The 21182-nt window shown below is 40.4% G+C and overlaps 1 protein-coding gene across 1 annotated transcript in view; it reads right to left on the bottom strand.

The window, feature by feature from the left end:
* Positions 1-17124: 17124 nt before the first annotated feature.
* LOC149300612 (protein prenyltransferase alpha subunit repeat-containing protein 1-A-like) overlaps positions 17125-21182 on the bottom strand; it is a 12654-nt gene continuing 8596 nt past the window's right edge. The window contains exons 3-7 of the mRNA XM_089485167.1: positions 20863-20929; positions 20213-20317; positions 18780-18993; positions 17825-18129; positions 17125-17476 (exon numbers count right to left, since the gene is read on the bottom strand). Coding sequence (XP_089341293.1) covers positions 17125-17476; positions 17825-18129; positions 18780-18993; positions 20213-20317; positions 20863-20929 — 1043 coding nt within the window. The remainder of the gene's footprint in view (positions 17477-17824; positions 18130-18779; positions 18994-20212; positions 20318-20862; positions 20930-21182) is intronic.

The raw sequence follows: 21182 nt of genomic DNA, 5'->3' as shown, positions 1-21182 counted from the left end.
TGGAGACTAAACTTGCACAAAGGAGATATTTATAGAGCATATGCTCAGTTCCATCCCCCATCTCACTGGCTAGTAGCTTTCTTATTAGCACAATGTCAGAACTTGGCAGCGTAGTTATAAAAAAAATAAAAATGGAAGACCTTCATACGTAGAAATCCATTAAATACACAATTTTTGCAGAAGCATCGGCTTTGTTTAAACATAATACTTTTATGGTCATGTATCCATTTATTGGCTTTATGGTCGTTCTCTTCTGGTTTATGACATTCAGGGTTATAAGTTTGTCTACTGCGTTGACAACAGATCCAATAAACCTTTGCATAGTAATGCTAACACTAAGCTGCCCCTGTTTATCAGACTTTAGTAGCAAAAGAGTGACCTCCCCTTATTAGATGTCCATTCAAAGTATCCTTCTATCCTCATACATCGGATTACGGAAATATATACACTGCTCAAAATAATAAAGGGAACACTAAGATTACACATCCTAAATCTGAATGAATGAACTAATCGTGTAACATACTTGCGTCTTTACATAGTTGAATGTGCTGACAACAAAATCACACAAAAATTCTCAATGGAAATCAAATTTATCAACCCATGGAGGTCTGGATAGGGAGTCACACTCAAAATCAAATTGGAAAACCACACTACAGGCTGATCCAACTTTGATGTAATGTCCTTAAAACAAGTCACAATGAGGCTCAGTAGTGTGTGTGGCCTCCACGTGCCCGTATGACCTCCCTACAACGCCTGGGCATGCTCCCGATGAGGTTGCGGATGGTCTTCTGAGGGATGTCCTCCCAGACCTGGACTAAAGCATCCGCCAACTCCTGGACAGTCTGTGGTGCAACGTGGCGTTGGTGGATGGAGCGAGACATGATGTCCCAGATGTGCTCAATCAGATTCAGGTCTGGGGAACAGGCGGGCCGGTCCATAGCATCAATGCCTTCCTCTTGCAGGAACTGCTGACACACTCCAGCCACATGAGGTCTAGCATTGTCTTGCATTACGAGGAACCCAGGGCCAACCGCACCAGCATATGGTCTCACAAGGGGTCTGAGGATCTCATCTCGGTACCTAATGGCAGTCAGGCTACCTCTGGCAAGCACATGGAGGGCTGTGCGGCCCCCCAAAGAAATGCCACCCCACACCATTACTGACCCACCGCCAAACCGGTCATGCTGGAGGATGTTGCAGGCAGCAGAACGTTCTCCACAGCGTCTCCCGACTTTGTCATGTCTGTCACATGTGCTCAGTGTGAACCTGCTTTCATCTGTGAAGAACACAGGGTGCCAGTGGCGAATATGCCAATCCTGGTGTTCTCTGGCAAATGCCAAACATCCTGCACGGTGTTGAGCTGTAAGCACAACCCCCACCTGTGGACGTCGGGCCCTCATAGAGTCTGTTTCTGACAGTTTGAGTGGACTGGAGGTCATTTTGCAGGGCTCTGGCAGTGCTCCTCCTTGCACAAAGGCAGAGGTAGCAGTCCTGCTGCTGGGTTGTTGCCCTCCTACGGCCTCCTCCACGTCTCCTGATGTACTGGCCTGTCTCCTGGTAGCGCCTCCATGCTCTGGACACTACGCTGACAGACACAGCAAACCTTCTTGCCACAGCTCGCATTGATGTGCCATCCTGGATGAGCTGCACTACCTGAGCCACTTGTGTGGGTTGTAGACTCCGTCTCATGCTACCACTAGAGTGAAAGCACCGCCAGCATTCAAAAGTGACCAAAACATCAGCCAGGAAGCATAGGAACTGAGAAGTGGTCTGTGGTCACCACCTGCAGAACCACTCCTTTATTGGGGGTGTCTTGCTAATTGCCTATAATTTCCACCTGTTGTCTGTTCCATTTGCACAACAGCATGTGAGATTGATTGTCCATCAGTGTTGCTTCCTGAGTGGACAGTTCGATTTCACAGAAGTGTGATTGACTTCGAGTTACATTGTGTTGTTTAAGTGTTCCCTTTATTTTTTTGAGCAGTGTATATCCTCACCATAGACCTTCCTTTGTTATATAATAAAACAGCTATTTTATAGAGGGGTACAGAATCTAGATGGAATCAGCAGGGGCTGCAACATCCCCGTTCTATTATGTTTTTGGCAGCAATTTTATTTATTTATTTTTTTAACTCTCCCATCTTTAATGATGGCTTGTCCATCACATCCGTAAATGAGTCAGATGATGGCATGAGGCCTGCACACGAATAGGGAAGTCCTATGGGTAAAAATGTACAGTGTATACAGTAATGGCTAGTTTTATCTATTTCAACAAAGTTCCCATAGCTGCAGCCTGCATCTGCTGTTAGTCGTGGTGCTCAAACACCACACTGAGCCGTTTCTTTATGGCAGTGATAATGAAGTCCGTGACTTTCATTAGTCAGAGTGTCTGGTAGGGGGTGGGTAAAACCGGCCTATTCGATTGTTTACCGCAAGGTAGTGCGAGTCAGGGTGTTTGTAGATTGCTCTAAGATAGCCATTTTTTATGTTGGTTAATAAAAGTCTGCCTGAAAACATTACATAAAAAAAAACAAAGCTGCTAAAGCACAATACGTTTAAAAACTTATTGTGATCTGATACCAGCAGCAATAAAAAAAAAGGTAGGTGTTCTTTAAGAATCATAATCTTCAATATATTGTATTTCATTTTATTCCACAATCTATATTAATGTAAAAATATTAATAAATGTATCAAACAAGAAGATTAGGTCACTGACAGATCCATGAATACATTTCATTAGTTTTCAAATTAAATGCCTGGCTAATTAAGGACCCCTAACTTCTCCAGTTGGAGTCCACATAGTCATTTAGCGCCAGGGCATTGGTATAGAAACGCAATGTCATTCCAACTTTCTCCTTTACACCTTACTCGATGTCTTATTCTCCATTCCATTTGGAGGGCTGTTGTAATTTAAACTATGAAGTGGTTAAAAACCACATCTAATATTAGGAACACTCTTGGGCTTTTGTAAATGTGGTTCTTTAAAAATACTACTGGCTTTGTAGAGATAACTATGGCACAAAACCCAAGATAATCTTCAATATGCTCCCATTGAATTTGAAGTCAGTAAACATATAGCATTAGAAAATGGAAAAGAGATAAAGGCGCATTGTATAAAACATATATTAAAAATGATTTGATGGAAAGCTATTTAGTTAAATATTATAATAGAAATGTAGGACCAATATACAGAACCAAATTAGGAGAACAACTGAATGAGCAGGCAACTGAACTTTAAGTTAGCGAAAGTCATAGCTGAGAAACTTTAATAGCTGCATTAAAATGAATGTGGAAAACTAGATTTATTTTGAAAAACATGGAAAGGTTGTAGTGATTTTTTTTTTTTTAAGAAATATATATTTTTTGAAAGAATATCTAAATGATAGATGCAACTAACATGTATGTTTTTCTTTTTTAAATGTTTATTCTGTTACATCAGTGGACATGGGATATCAAAATGGTGTTAAACAAACAATACAAAATAAGAACCTCAAAACCATAAAACCTGAAAAGAACAAAGCCCGTAGTTATGCTACCTGTCATGAATCGGTCACAGTACAGGAATGGTCAGGTGAGGTCACCTTTGGTGAAAGGGTTGATCTCTGATACCCTACTTAATATCGGCCAATGTTTGATCAAACGGTCACACCCGTGGAATGAAGAAGTGGGTGTAGGAATTGGGTCCCTGCCATGTAAAAGTTGTATCATGTACCAGGGCGAGTTCTGGCCATAAGGGGTCATTTGGTAATGTAAGATTGCCAAGTTTTAAAACTAAAATCAGCTGCTGTTTTTGTTTCAAGTCCATACGTTCCATCTCGAAACACTAACCAGAGATCTGGACCCTCTTTTTTTTGTCCCCAAGCACTGCCAACACCAAACTTTCCCAGTACCAGCCATATATTGATTTTAGGGGATTAAACCTTCACAGAAGAGTACACACGTATTAAGGTTTAACTTTGAAATCAGCCATAAGAAGGTGTCTTCAGCAGCAGCACACCTGAAGGCGATGTCTTTCTTGATTTCAGGAGGATGAATGGTTTTCCAAATGAAACACCAGGAATCACTGAATCAGAATAAATCGGCATAACTATGCATAATGCTGATACGTAGGACATTCCCAGGGGCAACCCTACAGAGTGCTTGATTTCCTACTCATCATAAATGATCAAGTGTGGCCAAGACAAAGGGGAGGGCTAGTCCCACAAATTGGTTTGTAAGGGGCAGAAAGTGGTGAAATGCTGCTGCTCCATCCAGAGGATATCCACACCAAATATTTATTATATTATCCATTCACACTGGATTAAAAAAAAAAAAAAAGTCTTACGTTTATACAACATTTTCAGGCTCAGTGGTCTTCATCAGGGCTAACAAAAAAACCTCAAAAGAATGAGTGCCAAACAATCCAAACGATTCTCCTAATTGGGTCAGATGGGGTGCGTGAGCATTCAGAGGGTGAGCACCCCGGGGCTTGCTAATCAGCTCTCATTTCCAGAGCTTTTGGGTATGCAGATGCTCCATATGAAAAAACTATATTTCCTGCATAATAATTACAGAAATTATGTCTTGCAATGAAGCCCACGTGGCGAGAAAAAAAAAAAAGAAAATTAAAAGAAAAACTTTTGTAAAAATGTAATTGGTAAAATTTACACAGTTTTCCAGTTCTTACATAACACAAAGAATTCTTTTATATATAGATTTGTCTTTAGAGGATACTCCTGGCAGAATATTTTGTTTTATCTACGTTCCTCTGGGATAGAATGGGCAGCATTACTAGCTACAAAACCCAGAATACTCTGGATGCGCAAACAAAAAAAAAAACACCTTCAAGCCATAGAGGACATTCTGATCTGACTCTAGAGCCTTAAAATCTATTGGACATAACTGGATTTGTTTAAACTTTTAGAAAATTTACACACAAAAAAAAAAAATTGCTGCAGAAGACCAAAAGGAATGAAGACAGAAAATACAAATCTTATATAAATATATCAGATAGGAATCGAGCAAGCATCAAGGTGAACATCATCACTAAAGAAGCAAAAATAGAAAAACCACAGCAGAAAGAACAAGCGCTGCACGTTGTGTTTTTTTTTTTTATAATTCAATGTCAGAAAGCGATGCAGCCCCTCCCCCGTCCAACATAAAAAAAGCATAGAATACAACCGGAGAGAGGAGACAGTCTGTCTAGGCTGCTCGTTCCCATCAAAGGAGAAAAAAAATATTGGTTACATTTCAAGATATTTAAGTTTTAATAAACAAAATCTAAACAGAATTAATGAACTGGTTATATGCTCTATAGAAAGTATGTGTCATATATATATATATATATATATATATATATATATATATATATATATATATATTTATTTTTTATTTTTTATTTTTTTTTTTAACATATATACCAGTGATATTTATGAGAGAGAGAGGTATAGTTGTGCCATAAAAATTGATACATTGGGGGAATGATAGAATTCATCCCGATTCTTGCGACAAATACATTTGCTACGTTTCACTAGCCACCACGTACATGGCATTACCAATTAGATCACACGAAGCTCAGAGTCACTCATAATGGTTTGTATAAACAAAGACTGGACCCAAATGGCTTTGCAATTCAAGCCAGCGGGATATGCTGGGGATCTGTTGAAAGCAGACTTAGAAATCGTTAAAGGGAAGTCCCCGTAACGTTTAATAAATTGCACTGATTTTGTACACACTTTAAGAAAGCCAAGTGGGACACAATGCTTTCACTGACGCACCCAATCTTCAAAGCAAAGCACGGCAATTTTCTCTTTCTTCTCCAAATGGGCAGATGCCGTTGATAGCATTAAGTAGCATGAACAGTCAAATATTGCAGTGCCATTGAGGTTAACGCACTAAATTAGCAAGTTGGCAGGAGAACAGCAGTTTAACGATTTTACTATGCCTTATGAAAGGTCAACGGCAATTAACTTCTCCTATACGAATGTTCTGCATAATATATATCATACTTCTGCCCCCAAAACAGCATATGTAAACTAGTCCATTGAACCACACATCACTATGTAGGGACACCTCAGTCCTTCTTGCAGATACATTTGCAATTCACGGAGTTGAAACCTCAACTCTACTGCCAACCATTGCCTTCTTAAAAAAAAATAAAAAAAAATTCACAGCCATGGTCCTTTGAAGTGCACAATGAAGTTGGCGCGTTGAAACTTCAACTCTGCTGCAAACTACCACTTTAGCGAGTAAACACCATCATTGTATTCAGAATCCAAGAGGCTGCAAGAACTGCCTTCTCCAAGCAAAGTATCTTCAGTTAAGTACATTGATTTGAGTACAACAGCCATGTTAATGTTTCTAAGGCGAAGGGGGGAAATAACTTGGTCTCGGGATTTAATATGGCAAATTTCCCATGAAGAATGTAAATAGCGAATGCTCGCTGCTGATGGTATAGAAGTGTCAGTATTTCAAACAAGTAAACTGCGTTGTAGGACACCAAAGTGCAGCAAGAATTTTCGTATATATATATATATATCTATACTTGTCACACGATCAGCTCAGGCTAAAATTGTCTACATTCTCCGCAGTCAATTTGTGCAAGCAATTTTTTTTCACTGCTTCCGTACTTTCCAATACAAACCAGCAAAAGGGATCTAATCAAGATTTCCTTTATTGTTCCAGGGTGAAAGCCGGCAGCTTACTGCCGGAGCAGAAAATACTATTTTTTATTTGAGCATTATTAACCGAGCAATTCCGGTCATCTAAGAACCAGAAATCTCTATTATATATACGATTTCATGTGGCATAACTCTGTGTCCTGTCCTACTGTAGTTCTCCCTATATATGTCTAGTGTTTAAATGCCTGATATACCTTAACATTTCCAAACCATGAGGGCTATGTATGAAAACTAATTCTGGTACAAACGTTTGAAAAGTGCTCTTATTACTATGGTAACCAATGGAATGATTCTGCTGATCTGACGAATCCATTTGTTGCTATGGTGGGATAGATTCAGGATAGATTTATGCCTAAAACATGACCAAGGACTGGTTAAGATCTGAGTCTTTACATCATGAGAAACGGGCAGACTTGATGGGCCGAATCCCATCACAATCGATGTTTCTATGGTTAGACCAGTCTTTACTTGAACACTGGTGTATGAGTCTATGTGAGACGCTGCATCTCCGCAGTGTATTTTGTGAAGAAACACACAGTAGAGCAATGCAGGGGTCAAAGAAACAGTATTTTTTTTGATGATAGTCTTTAATTTTATAAACTTATTTACATAACCCTTCTTACAGTACATACATTCATAGGGTATGACAAGACGAGAATTGACAAACCGATACATTAGGTACCCTGTTCACAAGTTAATAGAAAAGAAAGAACAGATCACATAAACCTACACGAAGTTGTTAATATATTACAAGACAGAACTGTTGGACATAGAATAAAGCAGGACTTGACAAACCCTGGGCGTCAGGTCACCATGGCGACTATAAATCACTTCCTGACTCCCAGGGTTTTGCAGAACAAGGGGGAAAAACGTAGTGTATGGTGTTAGCATGTGTGTGCATGAGCGTATGATACTGCATTTTCATTCATTTCTTCGTGCATGTGTGTTGCTAAATATCAGAGGAAAGGTCTTGCTAGACATTTTTGGTTTCAGTGTGATTTAGCTTCAGGTCTTATCTTTATTAGCCTTCACATAAAAAAATGTTGCTTCATGGGAAGCAACACGGAGCTGAGAAATGTATAAGATTAGTCACTAATTATTTGAGGGAAAAAAACAAAACACACAGTTTTTTGGAAAGAGACACATCTTCTAACACGGCCCACCGAAGACTCTATAAAGACATGAGAAATAGCTCTAGCAAAGATGTTAAAATATGGATTTAGCATCATTATTATTGTGTCATATTAAAACCTGGAAAGAATTTAATCTTTGTTTAATTTAGTCTTTTTGGTGTAGACCTTTGTCATGAAGGGGTTAACTGCGGTACTGTACAAAGGGGTGCAGCCGTAAAGAAAGGTGCTTTATGTCATATTGCCCCGATAAACACCCTTTAACTGCAGACTAGGGGATGATATATGAAAATAAAACCCATGATCAGGCACGAAGGGAAAAAAAAAATAAATAAATAAAAAGCTGGCTCCTTAATTTTTGTGATGGCTCCTAAATCCAAACCAAATTTGTTGCCCTTGGACTAAAGGGTACACATAACATGTGTAGGCTATTTCATGAAAAGTACAGAGACAGAGTTTATACTAATTACTCTATTTTCACCTCTTTGAACCAGAATTACTCTTTGAAAACAAAGATGCATCTTATTCATTATAAGTGTATTTCGGTTGCGTATTTATACTGACACAAATAATATATATTCTATTTGTTCTGCCAAATAGGATAAAAGAATTGCAAGTGCGCTTGGAAAATATTTATTGTTTTATATAGCGCCATCACATTCCACAGCGCTGTACAGAGGGTAAATATAGGCTCATCAAAACACTGTCTGGGTGCTTATACCCATTTATTTGGTTGATAGAGGGAGAGGATGGTTGGACTATGGGCCCCAATTTGATCAAAGCACCTATAGTATTTACTCCTATCAGGCAAGGATATACACTTGTCTACGACACGCGCCAGAACATAGAATAACCTCGAAATGGAATTTAAAGTTGTTTTGGGTTTTGCTTACAGAAATCTTTGTATCCATAACCAAGGTAACATTTTCTAATGCATGAAATAGAGACTGTATCTTATTTTAGTAATTAGCGTAGTTGAAAAGTCTAAAACACGGCAAAGGCTTTCTTTTATTATTATTTTGTGTTCCCCTTGAACACACATTTACATATTTTTTTTATTTTTATTTTTCCCTGGTGATGCGTTGTAGCAAGTCGCGTAGGGAGAGGCTGCTGTCTTCTAGCGAGCAAAATACCTCAATCAATGGAGGTATGCATGATGTGCAATTCAAAGAAGATAAAGCAGAGCAATCACCATAGCAACCAATGAAATCGTCTGATGACTGTTCCACTTTTACCACTTTGCACCAAAATCTCTCATTATTTATAAACCTCGGTGCTACGGAGATGCATGTCTCTCCAGCACTATTAAAAATAACTCGTTTTTAGAAGAAGAAAAAAAAAAGACAACTTTAGATATAGTTAGCTTTAGAAAGACTATAGCGCCTTCGGCCATAAAAAGGAACTGCTACGTCTAGATCGTGAGCAGGGTCCTCTTCACCTAATGTGCCGGTTTGTCTTAGTCCGTCAGTTCTAGTTTTGTCAGACCCATTCAATGTATGCACCGTAATAAGTACTGATCCCGGTAATCCCAGGTCTAGACATAGCTTCTCAATATAACTATTCAAAAGAAGTGATATTTTTCACACCTCCCTAGAATTATACACTTTGCAACCATGTGCAAGAAAAATAGCCCAAAATGACATTGATCCTCATGTATCTAAGTATTTCATCACCATGCACGGAGCAGTCCATCACTGCTCCTCTCCACACGGCTGTGTATAGACAGAAAATCGGATGCAGCTGCACCATGATCAAGGGGAATAATAAAGTGCATTTTAATGCATCCTTTAAAAAAGGTGTGGATGTGTCCTGATGGGAAAAGCACAGCCCCGTCACTTTAGTAACGATCTGTATATACTGCATATCACAGTAAACCCTGTCTGTACTAGATCTTTTCCCACAGCTCACTGGTACTCAGCAAGGTCTATTTACTAAAGGGAGAGTTGGCGATACATCATGAAGCGCTTTTGCTGCAGGAAGGGCTTGGTTGGCCCTGTATAGTCAAATCAGTGAGATATATCCAATGTGATGTCTTCTCGCCCATTCAATTATACATTATACAGGGCCAGCTGGAGGAACACAGAGCTGACCCATCATAATGAATCGTGAACTCTTTTTTTTTTTAGAGAATAAACCTCCTTTGTGTCCAATGTAAAGTATAATGATGGAATGGTGACAGTAGTATAAATGCATTGCCTTTAGCTATACGTTATATATATATATATACACACACACACACACACATCTCCAGCTAGCTGTATGTAGTGTAAACACAGCCCATTCACCTCCACTGCGTGTTACGTCACACATATGAAACCCTGGGTGACTCATACATCACACAGAGGGCCAGCCCCCTGCCATGTGCTCATAGAGCTCAATCACCGACGGTTCCTCCCATCCAGCCCCAACAGTGACAGCAAACAGGACAGGACCCATGTATTCATCATCCCTATGACAAAACACCATGTAACTCCCTTCAATGAATCCACTACTACTATTCGCCACCCCTGCTTCGTATAAACACAACAAGGGCTTGGGGTCTGTGTGATGGAGAAACAACAACCTGCATGTCAGCCCTTTAAGAGTGCAACGGGTCCAGGGTCGATACTCAAAGGGTTAACGGAGATGAGCTATTTCACTTCCCTTCCCATAACAACCACATCGGTCCCGGGATTCTCAGACCCCCCGATTTGGAGCCAGGACTGTCATTCCGTCCCGCGGCACACAAAGGGTTAGTTATTTGCATGAATAAACAGCAGATGCTGCATCCCACCCACAGTCTTCATCCCGAGCCTGCGATCCCCGGATCCAGCTTCCTGCTTCTAGGCCATCTGCTGCCAGACCAGCGGCCGCTCTCTCGGACCGGAGCGGAACTTCGCACGCTCCGCAAAAACACGCATTCATCGCATCCCGACCTGTCCCCGCAACCCAAATCCCTGACTTACCCAGAAAGCCCTGGATCGCCGCTCCCTAGACCTGTCACCCTGCAGAGGCAAGCCGCCGGCTCAGCCAAGAGCACGTGACGCCCCCGGGCAGTAGCCGGGCTGCAGAGGGGGGTTAGCGGGTAAACAGGTGACAGGCCGTTCCTCCAGGAGCCATCACCTCCAGCTCCACCATCTTCCACCTCCTCCTATTCTTCTCCTGCAGCCACCAGCAGCCCTGCCTGTGCACACCGAGCTCCGCCCCCTGCCGGTGACATCACGAGCACACACCGCCCGGCTCGGGCACGCCCAGCCCTAGAGCCGCGGGAGGGACAAGCAGTAAGCACCGTGCATAGCTATGTGCAGCTAAAGAGAGCGAACAAATGTGACAACAAGAGCTCGCAATCTAAAACTGGAGGCTCGGAGGCTTAGACGCACTTTACCGAGAGGAATGTACATAAATGGAACAGCTTCCAGGCAGAAGTGGTAGAGGCTTATACAGTGAGGGAATGTAAACATGCATGGGGAATGCATAAAGCTATCCTGAATCTAAGACGAGGCCAAAGACTGATCAAGGTCTGATTCTTTACATCAGATTATTGCCATTATTTACAGAGTTATTAATAAAAATAATATTCAAAATCTTTAAAAAGAATCTGACATCTATTTTGTTTCCATAGTGAATGTATAATCTGTGTGTCAGAATTCTAAATAGCAGCTGATAAAACTCGTGTGATGTCATTCTGATACAGCGGAGATCTAAAGCTTTAATGGCCACCGGACTGGCTAGCACTTCACAAGCCTCTGATTGGTTTCCTACAGGACAGAGCTCAAATAATGCAGCAGGCATTTTGGCGTCACAATTAAAAGTTGTGCTGGGCGGGGCTTGACATGAACATCCAATCGTAGCCCAGCATTGGGTCTTCATGTTAAGCCACACCCAGCATGACTGACAACTCCCACAGTGACACGCCTTCTCCATGTATTCAGATTATATAGAATAATATAGATTATTGATCTTTGACCCCTTCAGTACCCTATAGACATACCGATACGTCCATAAAACGGATCTCAAGAAACCCGTATGGATGTACCGGTACGTCCTGACCTTCTTGCAGCGACAGAGACACATCCTTGCCGCTACATGGGAGATTAGGCTGTCGTTTTGTCATTGTGATATCTCTGGCATTAATAACATGTTCAAGAGGTCCCTAAGAGGACCTCTAACCATACTGCACTGATAACAGTGCATTTAAAAAAAAATACAAATAATTATTAAAACGATAATTAACCCCTTCAAGACCGGGACGTACCTGGTACTTCCGGGTCAAAGGTCACCGGCAGACCGGGACGTACCAGGTACGTCATCGATGATGCACGATCCAGCATCGCTATGAACGCTGGGATCGCGAGGGGGGGCTGCTACTGACCGCTGGGTGTCCCCAGCGATCCGTAGCAGCCACTCCCCCTCAATTTCGTGCACGAAAGGGGTTAAAAAAAAGAAAAGACCCTTACATCCCATTGCCCTAACACAACATCTAAAAGGTATAAACCCCCCTGCCCTCGTTCACAACCCTGAAACCCGTTAAGCCATAAATATATGGTACTAAATGTAAGGGATGGATCTGGCCCAATAGCTGCATGAAGAGTGCGCAAATACCCCTGATACAATAGTCTGGGTTGTCTGCTTTACAGAAATATATACTTTTGTGGGTATTTTTGGTTTATTTGTTTAAAATTAAACATCACAATAATGTGTATGGAGACAACATAACATATGTTTAGAAATAAAAGAAGTGTTTATACCGGTAATATAAATATTATTATTGTGCAAATAACTATATTTTGGTTGGAGAGAGATAGCTGTAAAGATCCATTTCTTTTGATTTGTGTTAGTTTAAGGATTTTTGCTTTAACTCCTTGAAAGCCTACAGTACCACGTCTCTGATTCCGGTAATGTCCCGGTCTGAATTGTGTTCCGCAATAAAAGCCAAATATAACCTGAATTTTTTTTGTTTGCGCTCTTTGCCCGTGGCGTCGCTTGGCTCGCTTCAGTATCCAATCGTGCCCACCCTGATACAAAGTAAACCAGGCAGGTTCCTCGTTGACCTCGTACAAGAGGAAAGCTATTAGAACCATTAGCACAAGGAACACAGTGATAACCCTCCGGGCAAAGCTGAGAGATCCCAAATGGAGTAAAAAAAATATTTTTTAATCATATTTTATTGTAGCTGTGCATATTTCAGTCTCTGCAGATGTTCTGGATCCATGCCGATACTCTCCGAAGCCGCAGGCCTTATTTTGCTTCCAATAGGACTCTGAATTATAACTAAGCCAGGGATGAATATATGCTATTATTAATAATAATTATTATTATTATTATTATGTGAGAGACCCACAGTTGTATATCTATTATGAGGAGTGATTATTATTAGATTCAGACCTATTTGTAAAAAAAATAAATATTTCCAGAATGTACATATTCATAATGCTGCTTTATAAATCATATTTACTAAGTTTCAGTGGGACAAAAGACCAGGTATGACATCATGCCACGTGGGAGTGATGCTGTTACACCCACAGAATGTCCAATTCTGCAACTGTGCCAGTTGACAGTTGGTATGTAAACTGGATTATTGGGACTGCCCCAGTAAATTTGGGTCTCTTGTAAGTTTTAAGAATGGTAATTATATATATATATATATATATATATATATATATATATTACCTATTTTTTTTATATATATATATTAAACATCAAAATATATTTAATAAAAATATTTGACAAAAGTGAAAAATCCACATTAAATTGCTTATATGTGAGACCCCCCTGTAGAAGGCCCCCCGCATAACACATTGTTAATACAAGATTTTTTTTGTTTGCTTGTATAACTCATTTAACTCTGCATTATACAGGGCCAACTCATTCATTGTAGCTTGGCCACGAATATTGGATAGTTAAGCCATCGTGCAGTGAATAATTACCCACAAAATCCTAACATCAGCATCTCCATTTCTATTAGTGTATTTTGGTTCATTCTTCTATACTCCAATTGTGTCAACCATAAACATATGAATAACCTAAAACCCCCATATCTACAATAGTGCATTGTGACAAAGCCATCGAGTGCTTCCATTCTGCGGGAAATGTACGTGGGCGCAGAGCTTCATGCGTAAATTCCAGTGTCTGAACGCCACTAGCAGCGATTTGCTACTTTATTGACTGAGATACATTATACTTCTATATTACTAATTCTGTTACAAATCCCACAAAATAAATCTCGGATGGGAAAATAAACGCAAGACCCTGCCAAGTACTGGAGAAGATGAGCTGCTGCATGTGGACAAACCAAAGCCCAACACCATGCTAGTCTGATGATTCCAATCTCTGAGGACAGGGTTCTTATTTGATTGTGCAGAAAGACTATGCTGTGTGTTTTGCCCAAATACATTGGTTTGAACACTATTATCCCCACTTGTACAAAAGACACAGCTTGGACCAACTGGGGTTCGCATTCATCACGTTGATCTGTCCGGGAAGAATGTGTAGAGTTCCCTGATGCCCTACATGAGGATAATAATCCACTAAAGGTGGTTAAAGCTCAACACAAACATTTTTATGCTGGACTTTCTACTCCATCTGCTGCAATGATGTAATTCCCTTTGGGACCCATCCAAGGAGATGTTACCAGCCTGCGTAGACTCTGTATACTTGTGCTGTGATCTGTTGCCACTGTGCCCATATCAAATAATGCATGCATCCTTCAATCACTCACCTCCTGCATAAGCCCACTCTCACCCCCCTCTTCCAATTATCTACCCCCCCACTGAACTGCCACTACACCACCGATCATCACCCCTTCTCTGTATATGGCCATCCAACCTAGCATTCCATTCACTTCCCTATAATGTTAATGCTACACTCACACACGTATACACACTTTCTAAACTTACTAGCCCAAACCCCAAACCACTAGTCTGCAAATATTCCCGGTGTATTAGCGTTTCTGGGAGCATATTGCACATCAAGAGCCCTTTGGAAGCGAGAAGCATGCCCTGCTAGTGCACTTCATACTTTGTTTCTATCGATTGCAATGCCCACGGCTGCCATTGAACTGTCTGTGCTTTCCTGTTTTCCTTTATTTAATGAACCCTGTGACCCCTAAGCAATAAAACGTCGGCGGCTTGCAAGGGCAGGTGCAGTGTTTCTCAGTGCCGTTTGCTACCTCTATTTCGTGTTCAAATGAGATTATAGATAATAAATAAGTGAATATGATATATTCCATATGGTTCTTTTAAACACATACTGAAAGCCGTGCCGTCATCAGGTCGGGTTTACTCGTCTGCCTAAAGAAACCAAGGGTAGAAAGTATTACATCATCAAATATGTCATTATTTTGCTATCTATTACTATTTCTACACCACTGTTAACCCCCCTTATTTATTAGCCTTAGTTGTATGTCATGATATCCTATAGTATGGGGGCTTTACGCCATATAACAGGGGTGAGCGTGGCTTTATCTTAAACATACTCTTTTTAACTTGCTGAACACACATGTATTTTTAGGGTAGAGTTAACCTGGCAATTGTGAGAACTCTGGGTGAGGGGGTCCTGCATATACCAAAGGACTATAGCCCTGTAAATAAAATAATTGCCTACAGGGGTTTATTCACTAAACAGAGAGTTTGTGTTGCTTGGTGAGCTGGTGTTGTGTTGGTTAGTTTTGGGTGAGCTGGTTCTTTTTCAGTTTGTTTGCCTTTTGGCTATAAAAATAGTCAGCTATCAGAAAATTCTTAAATGATGCTGGCGCAACCACTGTTTAAAACATCTCTCTTTACAGACGTAACTTTCCTTGATCAAACTGAACTCTGTATCCCTACAAAATAATCAGTCTTACAGAAATAAACTAAACTAATGGAAAATGATTATGAGAATTAGATGCTTAAAAGGGAGTTTTTGGTGTTGAAAAAGGAATATTTGTTTAAAAAAAAAAAAAAAAAAAAAAAAAGTTGTATAAGATTTGATATTAGTGAGGGTTCTAAATTTAATTACCTACCGTTCATTTCTTTTTTGGGCGCTCCTGTATGTGAAGCTGACCTTTTACAAACAGAAGACACCCCTTGTTTTTCTTAAAAAGGAATACAACATCTTATTACATATGTAATAATGAAGCTCATGTAAACTATACAGGTAGAGTTTTTTCTCTGTATGTTTCAACTGTTTATAGCATGAAAGAGCCACGCGCATCAAGGTACAACTGCTCATTTAAGTCGAACAGGCAGCTGTAAAGTAGCTCAAAAGTATGTAGTACTGAGATCGGACTCAATGCACACTTCCATTTTGCATTAGAACGCAGGTGTTTCCATAAAATAATGGCTTTTGTGGCCTTGCTTATGCCCCCCGAAGATGGTCCATTATTACATACGTGGAAAGCAAGGAGACCAAGCTGTAAGTGCACCGCAATATTTATCTCAGTTGGCTAAAACAGAAGAGACGTAAGTAACGCAACACAACTGGCACGAAGACAGCTTTCTATGCCATTTACGTTTCCACCGGTAAAATGTCGATAAGCTCTCCAGTCTATTCACTAAATTGAAGACTGGAAGGCAACTAAACATTAAAACCCACACAACCCCATATAAATGTTATTGGCTGGCCCTGTATAATGCTTAGTTAATACGGGCTGATTACTTGAAAGCCCCCAAGCCAGTTGTTATGCATTATACTGGATCAAGTCGGCCCTTCTTGCAGGAGAAACACGCTTGGGTTGCCCGTTTATAATGCACAGTGATGTTGGGTATTCAAGTAGTTCAACTCAACTGAATCTTCCAGTTTAATGAATACATCCCTCAGGATTTTTTTCAGCTCTCTTGGGGAACCCTGTCAAGGGGTTAAAAACACAATGGAGAGGATCCATGTATGTAAACAATTTCTTACAACACAAATCAGACCACGCAAGTGTCACTGTGTTCTATCTGCATCCAGGCGATCTGGATTGCTAAGACTTTATTGTTAATTAACTTTATGGTTAATTTAAAGATGGATGGAGAGGATGGAGGTTGCACAGCAATGTACAGATATTAAAACATATTGTGAACCGTCAAGCGACCAACTCTCATTCTCTCATTCCATGCCTAGATGTATATTTACAAATAACACATGTGAACCAACACTTAAAATGACCAGACAACAACAGATGTAACATTTTTTTACAGAAAGGTCTAACATTTTTCCTTTTTTTGTTTGAAAATCCTTGTTCTGATGTAACAATTGGATAAAAAAAGATGGTCAACCCCCGAACACAATTTCCCATAAGGGTAACCAACCTGGGCTCATAGTCTGCAATGTCTAGAACCATGGTAATTCATGGTTACAGAAAAGAGTATTGCACCATAAGAAATCCAGTTCCTTGGTTAGCGAGCTTGTAAGGAGAGCAGCCATTTCTTGTACGAAGCAGCGAACCTGGACTGTGCAGCATTTCTGCAGCTCGATAAAACACCACTAATGAACCTGAGCTCTGAGTCGTAGTTTATAGCGTCTTGAAAAGGGGCACGTTTTAACCGCTTTGTCTCTTGGGTGTAGCTGTGCTTGCTGGAGTCGGTCACTCCATCGACATCCATGGTGTTGGCAGGGGGTTCCAGGAAGCCGCTGCTAGTTTGCGAACTGTTTCCTGTCCCGTCGCCGCTATCCACGCGTATTACTTGTGAAGGTACTGAATGAGACTGTTCATTGTGTAGCTGATGAATTAAGCCGAATATCTGGCGCCTTCGTTAGTTGAAGAACAAAAAAACAAAAACATCACGTTATAGCCAATAGCTAATGTTAAACTGCAAATAGCACAGGAATTCAAGAAAACCCGGGATGTCCATCAAGCTCGCTGAATGAATTATACGCGTAAGTGACTGCATGTGTCTATTGGTTTCTTTTTTTCTATCACTATGTATTACAGACTTAGTTGGATATCTGAGATAATACCAATGCCGATAAAGACAATCAACTCCTGAGCTAAGATTGAACAGCTTATGTTGAAATATGTAAGGCTCCCTTAATAATTTTCTTAAGACTCCAAAAACCTCTAGTGGCACTTCACATGAATCTGCAACGCTTTCTTACCTGTGGCACCAAAGTGCTTCGTGTCCTGGATAGGAGTCAATTAAATCTTTGTTAAGATCCATTTCTTCTCCGATCAATAAGGGAAGATCGAGTCTGAGAGGCTCACAATTTCCCCCCTCTTCGTATGGAAGACAGTGATTTTGTTCGTTTGCAAGGAAGTCCGCAGATGCCACAGAGTTCTCTTGGTCTGCAGGGGTTCTATTCAATAAAGACTTCAGCAAGAACTGGCGATAATGGAATCCGCTGTGATCAGACACGTGCGCGGACACCCAATGTTTGGTGGAAGACAATTCATCAATGAGAAGCTGTAAATGAGTTAAATACAGATTTCAGTGCACAATTTTTCACTGGATGCAATCGAGCCAAAGCTGTAAGTATCAAATATGACATGATCCGCTTTTGTTCAGATCCAACCCTTGAAAAGGTAGCAGATGCTACCAAAACATTGCGGGCTCTTTTGAAACGCCTGCCCTTTGCTAAGACTCGGCCTGCTGTTTATTATTGCCAATTATTGTTTTCCATAGCACCGTCATATTCCACAGTGCTGTACAATAGACACCGGTTTAGCATTACATGCCTGGATAACTCCAATTTATTAGGGACTGCTCCCCCAGTTTTTGTGTAAGAATGAAAAGGCAGGCTTGAGCTTGATAGCTGGCTCAACTTGACGGCAGGGGATAGAACGCAAGTCGGAACTGGCTTCCTTTTCCAGTGGAACCATTGTGGGAAGGCTCTGTCAACCTGCCTTAATATTGCATTGAGCCAACAGACATAGATATATTATTAAAGCCTATAGAGCTAAATTAGTACATCCATAGGGAAACACTGGCCCCGTAAACATAACACTCCTAATGTTAGAGCCCCTCACCACTGCAAAGTTGGAAAACAGATTCCGACTGTTATTGATATAATGTCTTGGTATTAGAGATGCAAAAGTTACAGGCTTTAACCATACCTTTGTGTCCAGTTTTCCCAGGTGCTGTAAAACCCAGATGCGGTGGGACCATGAGTTGTAATTACTGGGGTATCTCCCTGCAGCTTCACCGCAGACACGCATCTCTTCTTGGACAATGTCATGGATCCGCTCGGTGGAAGCAGGGCAGCGGCCACCTTTGCTCCCCATAGCAGGCACAGCATATTCTTGCTGCAGGCGTTGTAATACCCACCGTCTGTTCCAGGGAGATTTGGAGAAGGGAAAACGGACAAAATATATACGTATATTATAATCTGGATGTTTTTGATATGTTCTCTTGTGCAGTAGTAATAACCAATTGGAATAGATTCTGGGTCACTTGTGGAATCAAAGAAAAACAGGCAAGATTACCAAAATATGTATGATAAATCGGACAACAAATTATTGAAACTTTTTTAGTATACTCATTGGTACATCTGGTAATGCATTTGATCTACGCAAGACTATAAAAACCTGTTGCTTCTTACCCCTGTACTTTTCCAGTTAGGACATAAATCTGGTGGTGATCAAAGAACAGTAAATCTGATCTATTCTGGTGAGGCACTAGAGTGTAACAATACTAAAAGTTACATCTAGTCTGTGAATGGCTTCCATTTTTTCTTCTTTACTTTGGTGGCCACCTGTAGTTTGGGGGTTATGCTTGGTGTTGCCTTCACGCTACCAGGTGCAGTGATTTGATTGAATACCCAAGAAAACGCTAATGTCTTTATAGGTTATCTGCAGACTGGTGAGCTAAAGCCAGAGAGGGAGTCTAACAATGTGTCATCGAAGCGCTGACATCCCACCTCTCAGGGGAAATCATACTCCGAGAAGCAATTGGAAATGTGTATTTCAAAAGAAAAAAAAAATATATAAAAGCAGAATCGATCAATGAAACCAGAAATTAGAAAGAAGCGCATACATTAGCAGATTAATTTCAGACTGCAATTCCATTATGTGCAAAGGAGTTAAAAAAAAAAAAAAAAAAAAAAAAAAAAAAGGGAAGATGGTTTTTCATTCTTGAACTGGTAACTTACGCCCTCCTTACAAACTACAATGTGTATCAAGAGGGTTAGACTCAGCAGAGACCTCTATAATGTTCCTAAAAAACATGGGAGTTAACGGGTTTACGGACAGGGAGCAAGCAATCTCACGGACAATGAAGAATAAAGAGCTGCCAGCAGAAATTCTATTCACTTTAAAATAAATGGTGCTCACAAGCAGAGGTCGAGTTCTGTATTATTTCGATCTCTATATATATGTACACACAACACATGATGTGTGGTGTTGAGCAGAGCAAACCTTTTTTTCATGTAATAAAGCACTTTATTTTTGGAAACAGTGGGGGTGAAAGAAACACCAGAATCATTTTTCTCCTGAACAGTTACAACTGTGGAGAAGTTCCAAATTGTACAAGAGACTGCGGATAAACATACCTGTGGATCCATGTTTCGGGGCTTTTTGGGAACTTAGTCAAGGCCAGTTTTCCGAGATGTAAATCTTTAACTGGATTCAAGGTTCCAGACTCTATTAACTCTTTCCTGTTAAAGAAAAACCCAAAATTAGCTCGTCTAAGTGGCCTGTACATTTTCACACATTGTCCTACACTTAACCAGCCTTGCTGTAATGCAACCAATAATATCCTGCGTCGAATTATCACTAATATAGTGAAGTGGTCTTCACGCAATACCAAACCTGCAAGGTTCGATTAAAAATCAGAGTGAGTATTTAAATCCAAGTACAATCAGGTCCATGAAATGCACCAGGTATACATTTCATAACATCTGGATCACTGAGACACTATGGGAACAGGGGCTAGGTAGTAACGTACTAAAGTTTCTAGGTCACTAAATAAATCAATTCAACAAATCAGGTAGTTAACGGCATAAGATGGGCGAGTTAACAAGAAGTCACTTACATATCCATGAAATGGCAATATAGGAATGTCTATCCGGATTAGTAAAAATAAAATATGCCCATTTCTAAAAATGGGTACCAGAAGTGCTTACTATCAAAAATAGGTACAACAATGTTCATACAGGGCACTGAAAGAAGTGATTAGGGCCATTTCCAGTGGGTCACATACCTCACGTTCCATGCAGTAGTAAAATCGGGGTTCAGTAACAGCAGTGTGCAGGTCACGTCAATCAGATCTGCGAGGGAAAGAGTTACAGTAAGTCACGTGAGGGCCAACAGCCATCAGGAAAAAAAAAAAGTTCTAAAAACATCAAACAGCCTAGTGTTTAATGCAACAAACACCTTTACAGTGTCATCAAGACTAAACAAGGTTATACAAAGTATCATGCATACAATAAAAAAAAGTGTTCTGCGTTCCAACTAAATCAGAGGGGGATAGAGAAGGTCTATTACAAATTACGGGAAGAAAGAGAGGAACGACATGGCATC

The sequence above is a fragment of the Sceloporus occidentalis genome, unplaced genomic scaffold (assembly GCF_023333645.1).
Source record: "Sceloporus occidentalis isolate IW3139 unplaced genomic scaffold, rSceOcc1.0.p SCAF_24, whole genome shotgun sequence".
In the NCBI taxonomy this organism is placed as follows: Eukaryota; Metazoa; Chordata; class Lepidosauria; order Squamata; family Phrynosomatidae; genus Sceloporus; species Sceloporus occidentalis.
The sequence above is the reverse complement of the archived record's forward strand: the minus strand, read 5'-3'. Positions and strand labels throughout refer to the sequence as shown.